Source organism: Python bivittatus, unplaced genomic scaffold, assembly GCF_059951505.1.
Source record: "Python bivittatus isolate LINGU-HERP-01145 unplaced genomic scaffold, Pbiv_v1 ctg000700_np1212, whole genome shotgun sequence".
NCBI classification, from domain to species: domain Eukaryota; kingdom Metazoa; phylum Chordata; class Lepidosauria; order Squamata; family Pythonidae; genus Python; species Python bivittatus.
This window is the reverse complement of record NW_028277098.1, coordinates 74,110,510-74,124,378: the sequence shown is the minus strand read 5'-3', so window position 1 is coordinate 74,124,378 and position 13,869 is coordinate 74,110,510. Positions and strand designations below refer to the sequence as shown.

Below are 13,869 nucleotides of genomic sequence, written 5' to 3'. Positions count from 1 at the left end.
GGTAGTCCAGGTCAAGTGACAGATACCACAGGGATTCCAGGAATACTGCTTTATAATGGTAGGGTGTAATAACCCAATCCTGAAAGTCTGTCAGATGGGCTGGTCTTGCTATACTAAAAGTCAGTCTTCAAGAGGGATAAGCTGTCTCTGGAAGAAGTCCAGTTTTCATTGGCAATGTAGCATTTGAGGACTTATAAAGGTGATTTATTTTAAACATATCACAACTGTGACATTTTTAATGTGGATTCATTTTTAAAAATTCCCCCAATTGCACTCATATATTATAACCTCACCTATTCAGAGATCATGTCCACCTCTACCATAGAACGTGCACACAAAAGCATTACTTATGAAAATGCAAGTTATACTTAAAAGATAATGAAATTCTTCCCTTAAGTTCACATGCCAACAGCTCTAATCAATAGCAGGGAGCAGAGTAGCACAATACTTCTGGGATGAGATCGCAAAAGAGGATGATGGTGTTCACTGACAAACATTCTCACTCCAGGGCAAGTCACTCCATTTTTTAACACTCCAGTAAGTGCAGGTGGTGGCTATATTTATTTTTCAAACAACCATGCAAGCATATTCTCTTAATTATAGAGCACTTAATGGTGAATATATCAATGGACATTGCCATCAGTCACTTGACACACGCTTCATTTCTAGGATCAGCCATTTTCTGGTGCCTGGGGCAATTGGCAGCAGACTCACTCCTTTGTACAATGAGCTTCACTTGGCAGCAGTCTTGGGCCCTGTTATCCTCCCCTTGACAACACTGTAAATGCAGTTTTGTACCCAAAGGAGATTCCTATGCCTAAATAATTGGAAAGACCACTGCATTTACTCTCAGCTATGGAGGACCAACACAAGCACTGAGGCAGCTATAAGGAACTTTGAGGCACATATGGTAAAGAGTGGTATTCCTTGTGCAGATGAAGGGTTTGGAAATATGAATTTGCACTACAGTTTCATGTATTTTCTACCTCAAAACAGTGAGATGTTGCACTGCCGGTTTTCAGCACCTGGAGCTTCACACACAAGCCTCTACTGTGTTGTTTGGGAAGAACATGCAGCCTTGGAGAAGGTTTCACCAGTTGAAGGTCTGAAGCTCAACACTCTTGTGTTTGTAATCATAGAACAAGGAGCTTCCAAAGATGCAAGCTCTGTGACTTCTCCGTTTAGTCTATCAGCTAATCCTTTTTTTTCTTCTTCAATCACGCCACCCACCATGGGCATGCTGGACACTCACCTCTCTTATCACATCATCTTATATTTCCATTGCCTGTTAAATATCTATACCATTAGGTAAATGAGTTGTAGACAAGATGGCAGAAAAAGAGCAAGACTACTAGCCAACCACAGATAAAGCATTCCTCCATCAGTGTTGCTGTCTTACACCCTTCAACCAAAGCAACATATGTTCTATCCAGCTGGCCTGCACAATCATCCTGAATGAAGGCCCTCTAGCAGTTCAAAGGAGGGGCTCAGCCTCTTTGGTCAGCTGCTTAGTTCTCATGGTTCTAAATGGGGTTGACAAGGAGTCATGTTTTTATAACTAACCTTTCCCAAGCCTATCTATCTCCAGAACCACAGAGACTGTGCAATGAAGAGATTACTAGCAGGGAAAAGGAATTCAGAGAGAGAAGCAGCAGCTCAGTTACAACTGAATGTATGCCATTTTGCTGGGAGAACCCTCTATCAAACAATGTGCAACTATGTAATTTAATGGCTTGCAAAAGCACTTTCAGAGTAGCCATTCAGGACTGTATGAAAACTATTACTAATATTTTTTTTCCCAGAAAGGGAAATAGTCATTGTTTTCACTATCAGCCAGCATCATGTGCAGTGCAAAATTAGCTTAAATACAGGTCCTCCATAATAATTCATAAATTGTCCAACTGAAACATAACAAAACAGCCAAAAGTTAAGGAGTCCCACTCCATAAAAGCATTTCAACCAGAACAAGTTTCTGTTCATACTCATCAACAATGCATAAAACCAATAAAAGCTATTTATTGATTAAAAAAAAACATTCTGCATCTAAATAATTAAAATTTTGCTGAAAAAATTACTTTTAGGACATCTATATAAATTAGCAATCATTACTTATTCTGCATATTTTTATTCTGCTTCTGGGAAAAAGCTATGGGGAGCACCAAATGCATAATCCTTGCTTTCCATGACTATAGTCATAAAAACCAAAAACATGCTTCCTACAACATTAAAAATCTCCATATAATGAATTCTGCACCTAATGCTATTGTAGTGCAATGCTTACATTGTGCAGTCATGCAACTGTAAAATATACAAACAGCTAGGCTTCAAATTTCCAATAACTTGACTTTATTTTACTATGACTCCAATTTCAGTTTGTGTATCTTTATTTGCTCTTATCTTGCCTCTACATAAACGAGATAAACTACATTTATTCAAAGGAAGCCAAGTCTCATGGTGTCCTGGAGAAATGACTAAAACATTACACCACCACAACAAATTTTCCAAGTAATCATCATCAATGCTTTTCAAGGACAATATGCCATCAGATTAATCTCTCAGCAAGATTTCCATAGGAAGCTCTTTTTTCTAAAATGTAAAAATAAATCTACTATAAACACCTTATTGAAGTTGCTATAACTCAGGAGCAGACAACATCCTTTGAACAGAGAATTCAGTTTCAATTCCTCTTTTATCAAGTCAAAGGATTTCAGGCATTTGAATGGAGAAGCCTTCTGTTTAAGATCTTGGAGAGATGCCAACAGAATACTAGACTGGACAGGCAATGGTCTAAATAGTACAAATCCATTCTTTATATTCCAGAACCAATAGTCTAACACAGGAGAAAGAAACTCCTTATATCCCAGGTTCATTCAGTTGGCTTCTCCATTCTGATGAAGAAAAAATTTGCAAATGCAGGCTTACCTTAACATCTTGTTCAAGGCTGTGGATGAGCTCCCCATCCACCTGGCCAGTCTGCGCAACACGAAGGCTGCGTCGCTCTGCTTTACGCAGACGATACTGTAAGATACGACAAGTCTTACTAGCTTGATCCAGTTGTTGCCTTAACTCCTGTAGCTGATAGACATCCTCTTCCATGTAGACATCTCTCATCTCCAGCATCTCTGCACGTAGTTCCTCAATCTCATCCTGGGAAAGATAGACACAATGGTCAAAGGATGGGCAAGACAAGTAACAAAGCCTGCATGCTGGGGATATTGGAGAGTGGGAGGAACCTATACATGAAACGGCCACTTAGTGCATCTATATGTATTTATTGATTGCAAGTTATACTAAATCTTTTCACTACAAAAAGTCTTCTAGACATCTTACACAGAAATCACCATTTTAAACATTCTAAGCACAAATACAGCAGTACTTTTCTATACGGCCTACCATGAAGCTCAAAAATACAGATTATTGTATGTTAAAATGGATCAGACAAATAGAGTAAGTTTAGGTTGGTGCATTAACAATAAAAATGGTGTCCTGCTTTGCAGATCCTTCTCATTTGAGTAGACACAATCTCAGTTTTGATGGAAGAGGAATCCAGAGAACAACCTCAACAAATCTGTTCTGAGGTGGCACATTAACTATTAACAGAAGTATGCAGCACTTAGATCTACAACATAAGGTCTATCTGCAATACTTTATAACAGCTTGCTATAAGGAAAGTCACAGCAGCTTAAGGTGCTAAATTTGCACTCCTGTGTACTCCTAACACCCCTAGATATGAATTCTTAAGTGCTGCACAACCCTACTATTTAAACTAACAGTACAGCCTTTCCCTCTGAAATACTCAGAGTTGCAGACAAAATAGGATGTATAGACAGTGCATAAAGTATATAACTGTTATTCCACTGGTGTAATATAAAATCTTATGTTGCAATATTTAAAAAAATAAATAGTAACATTTATCCTTTATTGTTTGTACTATTTTTGTTCATGTAAGTGAGTCCTTAGTAGTGAAGTTTGCAAAGATCAAATCAAATCAGATTTTCTCAACTGTATCTGATGTGTTTTTGCCTCTGAATAATTCATGTTAAAGATGAAGAACTTCAGAGAACTGCTTCTCTTCTGTGGAAGGGAATGGCCACATGCACACACAGTGAAATTATTGATGTAATCCTGGCACAGAGTGCCACAATTAATGAAAGAAAAAAGACAGGGGTGGGGAGGAGAAATACCACACGGAAGCCTCTGAAGCTAGCATGCACAAGAGAGCAGCCTACCCATGCCAGCCAACTAATTAGTCTTAGGATATCAGAAGGAAATAAACTATGTAAAATTTGCAAAGGGAGGTTAAAAGACTGCACGCCAAGAAAATAGTCACACCACACCAAATGGGAGGCTCAAGATTTTCTCTGAATCATAAAGGAAACTGCCTTCTACTTATACCAACACTGTTATTTCTGGTCTTATACCTACAGACATAGCCATCTTCTCTACAGATAAGAACTGCCAAGGTCACTTAGATTACAGTGGGATATAAATGGAATAAATGCATGAAATAAAATAAATAAAATTTATCTAAAGCAACAGGGTTAGGGTCTTGTGTTTTGTTGTATGATGTCTCTTTCAGCAAGTTGGGAAACAATTGCAGGCCTGGGCCCTGAAGTAGCTGCTCAAGCATTAGCAATCCATGATACAAAAAACAAGCATAGATAGAAGGTATCTTGCATGGAGTTCTGTACTTCCTCTGTCATTCCTTCACGATCTCACAGATCACGCTCAAGACTATGCATTTCACCTGGAGTTCCTCTCTTAACAAGCAATGGATTTAGAATATTGTACACTTACTTATCATACACAAGAGGGACGTACTGTAGTAAAGGAAAAATAACTCTCCCGGTATAATCGTAACATTTCATGACACTGCCATTCAATATCTTTATTTAGAAGATAACAAGTCCAGTTCAGCTCGTAATGAGTACACTGATAATGCCCATGTAGTCTTGGCAGCAGCAATGGAAGTGGTTTGCCACTGCTATTTTTCAATATGTTTTTTCTACTTTTTCCAGACTACAGACCTAGGATTTCCTGTTGGTATGCCATCGTAATATTAACTATAACTAAACCTGCTTAGATTTTCAGACCAGACAAGGTCAGACAGGTGCTGTCACCTATGGATATACCATTCCCATTACTGTAAACTGAAATTAAATTCCAAAATATCTTCCATGTATTGGTGTCAGAAAACCACACATTCACAAGACAGGTGATTCCACAACCCAAAGGACAATATGAAAACCTCCTTGTTTGTGCTCCCTCCAGTCCAGGTGCCTTTTGCTAGTAGTACACAGGTTATTGCTAGTTTGAGTCACCTGTTGTTCCTTGTTTCACTGGCAGTAGTTCTCACACTGGAGGACAGAACTTTTCTAGCTATTTCCTCTATTGGCTGGCTACATTCCTTGTTCTTTCTGGGAGATGTTCAAGTTTTTGTTCATTTCAAGCTGGAAAGTGGGAGCACCCAGATAACCCCCCCCCCCAGTTATTTATGGATCATTTATCTGCTTATGATCTGCAGAGGGAAGCTAATCACAGCATCATCCATTAGGAAGCCTTTCTATTGTGCAACTTGAGTAAAGGGGGTACACAATCAAGGGCTTTCCAAACCAGCCTCCCAGTCAACCAGTCACATTCAATCATGAAATGAGGCATCATCTCAAAGAATATGACAAGTTCTCTTGGAGATCTCAGCAAAATGCAATTACAGAAAGGTATTCTTGTCTCATATTTTGTGTTAACTTGCATTCTTACGTAAACAAGAGAAGATCTTAAGTTTCCTAAACAGAAGCAGTTCACACAATTTATGGGATAAATTCATCCAAATGTATGAACAATTCACAGCACTTGTTCATGCTAACCGAACATTGATTTCTGGCTTTTAAAAAATGAAGTAATGTGACATGGGAGCCATTGTTCAATTTCTTTATAAGTCATTAACATAATTTTTGAAGCAATTGTTATTACTTTATGGTACTAAACATCTAGATTTATCATGTTTTATGCATGCCGAAACATTGCTATAGCATGCAAAATCCCCACATTTAAATATTTTGCATTACTTACAGAGGTATTACTAGGGCATTTAGGTTGATGCCCACTGTTATCAGAGATATGGCCAGAAATTTTGATTTGATAATGATTTGATATGATTTGATATGGAGGCTTGCTGAAGTTAAACATGTGTCACAACATCACAACACAAACACTGCCCCTCACATACTTGCATATGATGTAGTGATGCAAGTAGAAAAGGGCAGACCTTATGTTGTGGTATTTTGGCACTGCACATTGTTTATCATTATGGTTAGGAACAGACATCTATGACAGTGAGCCAATGTCAGATTCTTCTTTTTAAATAGCTGTTATGACTTTGTAGCAACTCCAGCTCTTCATGTAATATACAGTACATTGTGGATTTTAATATGACGGGCTTTCTCTTTAACCAATCTCACTACTTACTTGAAAGCAAAATATGCATCACACAGAATAATATTATGCATCACTCAACTACACTAGAGTGCTTCAAAATAGGATGACATTGTTTTATTCCTTCCTATTACAGATTTACATAAAACAGACATTAGCTTTTAGGTATGCCTTCAAACTATTAACATCTTAGATCTGATTGCTCCTACAGAAATATTCCCTGAATAATGCAAGAAAAAAAAACATTGATCGTGTCAATGTTCATTCATTATGCCATAATATAGTTTGTTTTTTGCTTGATGTGATGAATGAACCTAGATATTATGATGTACTGAAGTACTATGTGGAAACCAAGCTATAATGGTGTGTTCAAACCAAAGTTAGAGTTTAAAATCTGGGTTAGAGTTACATGTAGTCCCCAGTTTAAGAACGAGTTCTGTTCCCAAGGTCTGTCCTTTAGTCGAATTTGTATGTAAACCAGAACAGTATTATTGTATAATACCGTATAAATAGTATTGTGTAATTAACTCAAACCATTGTGTATTTAACTCAAATCATTGTGTATTTAACTTGAATTTTGCTACAATAGGCTCCGTTCTTAACTATGGGTCATCCTTAAACTGGGCATTATTAACCCGGAGACTACCTGTATATGAAAATGTGGTCAATGCCTTAAGGATGGAGCAAAGATAGAGAGGGTTGTACACAGTCACTTAGGAAGGCAAACAATATTTTGAGAGCTATTTCCATTTAAGATTGAGACAAATATTTTGTTTCTAATATTCATTGCACAAAGTAGAAAGCAGCAATCTGTCAGCATTACAGGACACGGAGCTTTTCCTCACATCCCCACTGAAGTCCTTTCCTCCCATTTTCCTCCCAATAGCAGTCCTGTAGCCATACTTTGAAAACTAGGCTAGCATGTTGCTGCTCTCTTATCAGAGCAGGAGCAGCAGTTTCTGCTGCTGCTGTCAGGAAATTAAGGGGCAGGAACGGGATTCTCTCCTTGCCAGTATCATTTTCTACTGGAAAACACGAGTTTCCTGCTGGGTCATCATGATCTGACTTCAGCCTGCCTCAGAAACAAGGTGGCCCCAAGATGGAGGCTCCATGGAAGGGTATGTCCCTAATAACTGGCAAATAGTCTCTTTCAGATCCAGGGCAAAGGGGCTAAGTGGATGACCCTTGTAAAAGGTTTACATTAAGCACTAAGTCATTTAAGTAAACATCATTGCCTAGAATTGTACCGGTTTCCAGAACCAGTAGTACCTGAAATATTGTTAAGTAAATCATTAAATGAAGATCTTACTACCAGAAAAGGTCCAAATTCTACTGTGCAATGTCCTGTTTATCTTGGCATCATCTTTTTGGAATCTTTGTGGTATCTGCAGGATCCAACACTCAACATATTAAAGTAGACAGAGGCCATCATCATTACGTTTGGCTGCCTACTTGATCACTCTTAGTCACTTGGAAATAGACAAAATATGACATAAATCAAAACAACTGAAAAGGTCCAATAGTTCCTTAGGATACTTCTGTATGGAGGCTTTGGAATGGTCCCAGTTCATGGCTAGAAGCTAAGCAGAATTGCAATTAGTCCTCTAATAAAAATATTTTAAGTTACATAAAAAACAATAGGTACAAACGTACTGGGTAGATACACATTTGCAAACAAAATGCGTTGATATTCTTTCATATGTCTTTTATCATATAAATCTGATTCCACACCATTCTTGGCAGTCTGTAGCAAGCCAGGTATTTGAACCAGCCATACTGTCTACACATTTATCTTCCAATTTTTCAGCAACTTCCAGGAATTCCCTCGCATTTTTGGATTTAGCTTGGTCTAAGATGCTGACAGTGGACAGAAGCTTGGTATTCAGGTATTCAAACAAAGCAGCCATCAACATAGAGATAAACAACATCTACACACTATTCAAAAGAGACAATAAAAAGGAAAACAAAAGACTAGAACATCTCACCAGCAATCATCACCCAGATAAGCAGAGATTAACACCAAGATTATCACCAGACTTACAATCAGCAGTAAACAATACTTGTTTAGATTTGATTTTTAATGGATTATTTATTTAACTATTTATGGGGGGATTTTTAATTGTTGATGGGGTTTCTGATTTTAATTGTGAGCCTCCCAGAGTCACCCATTGGGGGGAGATGGGCAGCATACAAATTTAATAAATAAATACCCTAATCAAGGAACTACCAGGGGGAAAAAAAAAAAACAACCCACAACCCCACCAATACTGGCAGGGCATGCCACTGTATATAAACAGAGAGCAAACCCCATTCCAGTCTAGCACTGAAGATGTTACCTCGCCAGGTAATGAAACGTTTACAAGAAAACAGCGAAGCTCAGAAAACTCCAGGGACTCCACAGTTCAACCCTGAGCTACCCATATTCTCTTCTATTGAAACATCAGAGAGTGACCTTTTTCTTCATGGAAGACAATTACAGTGGTATTTTTCGCAGTGACATTACAACTCTACCAGATTTGTATAATATTGATAAAAAACAGAGAAAAGGAGAAGCATTCATAAACATCAAAATACATAGAAACTATTGATAGCAAGTAAATCTTAGAAAAGGGAGTTTTCTATACCACTGATCATGTTACACTCTTGGACTGGCTGTGGGGTACACAGGGTTCAATCGTCTCCCCACTACTCTGTAACATCTACATGAAACTTCTGGGCTGGTCATCCATGGTACAGGATTAAGTACCATCAGTATGCTGATGATACTCAGGTATACATCTCCACTCCAGGCAACCCGTTAAGGTGTTTTTTAAGTCCCTGGATGCTGTGTGGGTCTGGATGGGGAATAACCAGCTTCCCCATCAACTCTGACAAGATTGAGTGGTTGTGGGTTTAAGCACCATCTAGTCATTTTCTATTATTAACTTTGAGTGGGATTACACTTCCCCAGGCAAAGGTGTGCACAATCTGGGGGTCCTCTTCAACTCGCAACACCTGCTCTAGTAGCAGGTGGCAGCTGTGGCCATGAGGGCCTTGCATAATTACATCTTGTGTGCCACTTGTGCCTGTTCGTAGATTGGGAGGAACTGTTCATTCACTCATCCTTGGTCACCTCTCATTTGGACTACTGCTATGTGCTTTACATGGGTTGCCCTTGAAGAGCATTTGGAAGCTTCAGCTAGTCCAGAATGCAGTGGTACATGTAACACCACCGCTTTATGAATTGCACTGACTCCCAATAGGTTTCTAGGTGCAAGTCAAGAGCTAGTTATCACCTTTAAAGCCCTACATGGCATGGGGCCAGGTTACTTGTGGGGCTGTCTTTCTCCAATGGTTTCTGCCTGTCTCACCAGATCAGGCAGAGTAGGCATGCTCCAGCTTCATCAATGAAGCAATGTCACTTGCTGAGCCCTAGGAAACATGCCTTCTCCATCATGGTATCTGTCTTATGGAATAGCATCCCCCCTGAGATACAGACAGCCCCTACTTTATTGGCCTTCCAAACAGCTGTGAATACTTGGCTATTCCCCTAGGCATTGAAGGCCAGGATATTAACTGTTTGTGAATTGGTTTGTTTTTATCTCTGTTCACCACCCAGGGTTCCTTTGGTAGATGGGTGGCTATATAAATAAGTAAAACTATTAGAGATACAGCTTCTTCAAATGGAGAACGTAATCCTCATTTTGAAGTCAATCAGCTACTAGGAAACTGAGCTTGTTCTTCAGAGCTACCTCCTTATACCAGTCACCTACCATTAAAAATCTCCAGTGTGTTTTGCTTCTTACCAAAACACACTGGAGATAACTCATATGATGCTTTGTTCCTATAGATGGATACAAGATCATTCTGTGGTTCCACTTCAGAAAAGGTGAGAGGCAGTGGTACTTCCCTTCCAAATCTCTCACTGTGAACAAAATTTCAAAGAATCTGACTGCTTCTAGCTATAAGGATGATAAAATCAACACATATGAAGAGAACAACCTGTGGTCCCAACCCCATGCACTTACTCATATACCCATGTACTATCCATGCAAAATGAAATTTTGGGGAAATAGAGGCAGGGGCAAACCAGGAAAAATATGTAACTACCCTGATATTATAATGTGATTGTCTAGAATATTTCAAAACCCCTTAAGATTCTTTTAGTTGGAGATGCCAGCAATTGGGAGTAGGGCTTTAAGAGATTCAAAGTTTGTGTTAAGCTGTATTTCAGAATCACAGTTTTTTATTCTCTAGCTTGTTAGGTTAATTCAACTTCACCTTTATCTTATGTTTAGCATCCAATACTTTTTTCCAAATAAGATGAAGGAATTCGCTGCATTCTACTTCTTGCTGGGTAGCTATTAGCAGCTTCCAGGTAGCCATTTTAAAAAATGCCAATTTTTCCTTAACAAATGCTTTAAATTGGCTTTGCAAACGCCAAAACTCATTCATGAGCGCACACCTATAAATTATTTAATGCATTCTACTACTAACAAAGGCGTATCCATTTTGTTCTTGTGATTCCAAACAGCTGTTTATAACAGACCCACCCAGAAATCTCTGTACTCCCTTGCTAGGTAAGATTGCTTTGTCCTGGCATGTGTTGCCAAGGGGTCAATAGGAGGCCAAATTCAAAACTGACTATGGGATCAGCATGTATTCTAAATGCTAGCAATAAATCCATCAGCCTGTCTACCACTACATTTTTCATACACCTATAATCCACTCCATGGATCTCTGTGTTACACATGAATGCTTCATTTTCTTTTTGATAAATAAAGGGACATAACAAATGACATTTGCATTAGATATCTTAGCAGAAACTAAAGGGAAAAACCAGGGATATGGTAAGGACAGACTGTACAAACCATTACAAGATTAGAATTCTGAGTAGATGTAGTTATTCTACTGAGTAATAAAAAGCAAACAACAGTATAGTCATTCAGGAATCTACCTACTTCCAAAAGAGGTACCTATCAATGGCTAATCATGAGCAGCCCAACATTCAGTGCACTAATAAACCAACATTACATGGCATTTACTTACTGTATTTATATCTTCCACATTTCTCATTAAATTCTTACATTTATGTGACATAAATTGGGCTGCAAAGACATGCTTGACTCAAAGTCATCCATTAAGCACCACACTGAGATGGGACTTGAACCTGACTCTCCCAGCCCAACAACTTCATCACAACAGAGAAGTAAATCTCTTCAAAATATCGAGAGAATGGAGCTTAACAGACAGATTCAAGAAACAGGCAGGATCAGAAAATCATTTCAAACTCATGGCATATTTGTAATTCAGAGAAAGTTTCAGATAGATGAAATTAAAATAATTGCTATAAAGACTTTTTTTTTGGTGCCTTCGAGTCAGTGTGGAGTCCTGGCAACTGCCTGGACTAGGCAGTTTCCTTGACAAGATTTTTGGAAGTGGTTTGCCCTTGCCTTCTTCCTAGGGCTGAGATAGTGTGACTGGCCTAAGGTCACCCAGCTGGCTTCATGCCAAAGGCAGGACTAGAACTCATGGTCTCCTGGTTTCTAGCCTGGTGCCTTAACCACTACACCAAACTGGCTCTCCATAAAGATATGACTACCAACAAGTGGCTATCATTGGTAATTCATTCATCTTTAAAATACATCTAAAATTGATTCCTCTCTCAAATCTTTCCCTCCATCTTATTAATACTTTGAAATGTATGAAGTCAATTACTTCCATAGGGAGGAATTGGTCATAGGTATCTAAGTATAACATGGCAGGCCCAATGGCTTCCTTAGACATTGTGTGGCTAATCCCAAATATAGGGACTCAATTGAACTCCAGATATTGTCCAAACAAGTGGATACTTCAGAGCTACTTGAGGTACCAACTTGTATCAGCAGACAAATGTGGTCCCCATAGATGTCTGCACATGCTCCATGGATTCCAAGTCACAGACTTCACAGAACACTAATTCAGTGGAAAAGTAATAGAGACTATCCTTTCTCAGTTCAAATAAAATGTATTGTTCTCTTTAATCTGAAAATACTTTGTTGATGCCAAGTTGCCTGTTAAATTTATGTCACTGGAAATATACCTTAACAAAACTAAAAGAAAAGCAGAAAAATACTTTATTGTGAGGCCACAAACTGAAAAATGTGGAAATTAAAATATTACATGAACCTGACTTTATCAGCAATAGCTCAACTTGTATTCTTATGATCTCTCACTGTAACAGGGAAAACAACATCAAGGAATGACAAGGGAACATTTCCTTACAGATTAAAGGGAACATAAGCAGCAGCTTTCAATTAACTCCAAACCACAGACTAGCAGAAGGAACAGCACTATAATTTACCAGGATAAAATAAGAAAAGATTTATAAAAGAAACAACAGGGATATCTTGATGAGTGCAGAGCTCTCAGAATCTCTAGGTCAAGTACATTAATGTTACCCCCCCATAGATCATTTTATTTATTTTATTAAAAATTTTAAACAGCCCAAGAGCCAAAGCTTTCTGGGTGGTTTATAATAAAACACATTAAAAGGTACAATCTGAATAAAACATATACCATAATATCAAATACATGCAAAATGAAAACACAATAAACTAGGTAGCAGCAAGGCAGTCATTCAAAATCTAAAACAATATTAATTAAAATACTATTAAAAGACAGTTAAAAGACTATTAGCAAATTAAAAAATAACTGGACAACAATACAGGTAAGGGCTGTAGCTAAGTAGTAGAGGTACTTACAGTACAGGTACAGGTAAGGGCTGTAGCACTGCTTTGCAGTGCTGTTGACAGTGCAGACTGTGCTGATCCAGACAGACCAGCTTCTGCTCTTAAAGAGCACGGATCACTGCTGCGAATTATAGCCTCTTAACTCAAATCTACAAACTACAATCTAGTTTGCAGTTTACACAACTTGCTAAAACAAATTGTGGTTTGATTGGTATTGAGTTACCTTATTGTGAGGACCCAGCTATTGTAGTTTATGAACAATCAGTGGTTTAGTAACTCTGCAAAATCAACCTACAGGTGTTTTTTTTAAATACTTAATGGCTTAACACAATTCCTGAACCCAATTTAAATGTACTTTTAATGGTTATTAGGATACCTTTTGGTGCTCTGAAATGTTATACCTGTTGGAAAGACTACGAAATACCCACAATGGAAGAATGGCTGGTGAAGATGACAGAATTAGCAGAGATGACAACATTGACTTGTCTGATTAGGGAAAGGACAATAACCACATTCATTAGTGACTAGAAACTCCTTATGGATTTTTTGCTGAAAAAAGAAAAAAACAAACTTGTGATTTTAGGGTTTGATGATTAGAAAGGGTAGATTATGGAAAGAAGGAAATTATGCTGTAACTTTAGAGACAGAGGATAAAATATAAATGCACTTGTAACTACAGATAAGAAGATCGGAAGCCACTTCTTTATAACTTTTTCTTTTCTTTCTC

At 38.2% G+C, this 13,869-nt stretch overlaps 1 protein-coding gene across 1 annotated transcript in view; it reads right to left on the bottom strand.

Annotated features, from left to right (window-relative positions):
- MTCL2 (microtubule crosslinking factor 2) overlaps positions 1-13,869 on the bottom strand; it is an 89,571-nt gene that overhangs the window by 60,011 nt on the left and 15,691 nt on the right. The window contains exon 2 of the mRNA XM_007419879.4: positions 2,923-3,147. Coding sequence (XP_007419941.2) covers positions 2,923-3,147 — 225 coding nt within the window. The remainder of the gene's footprint in view (positions 1-2,922; positions 3,148-13,869) is intronic.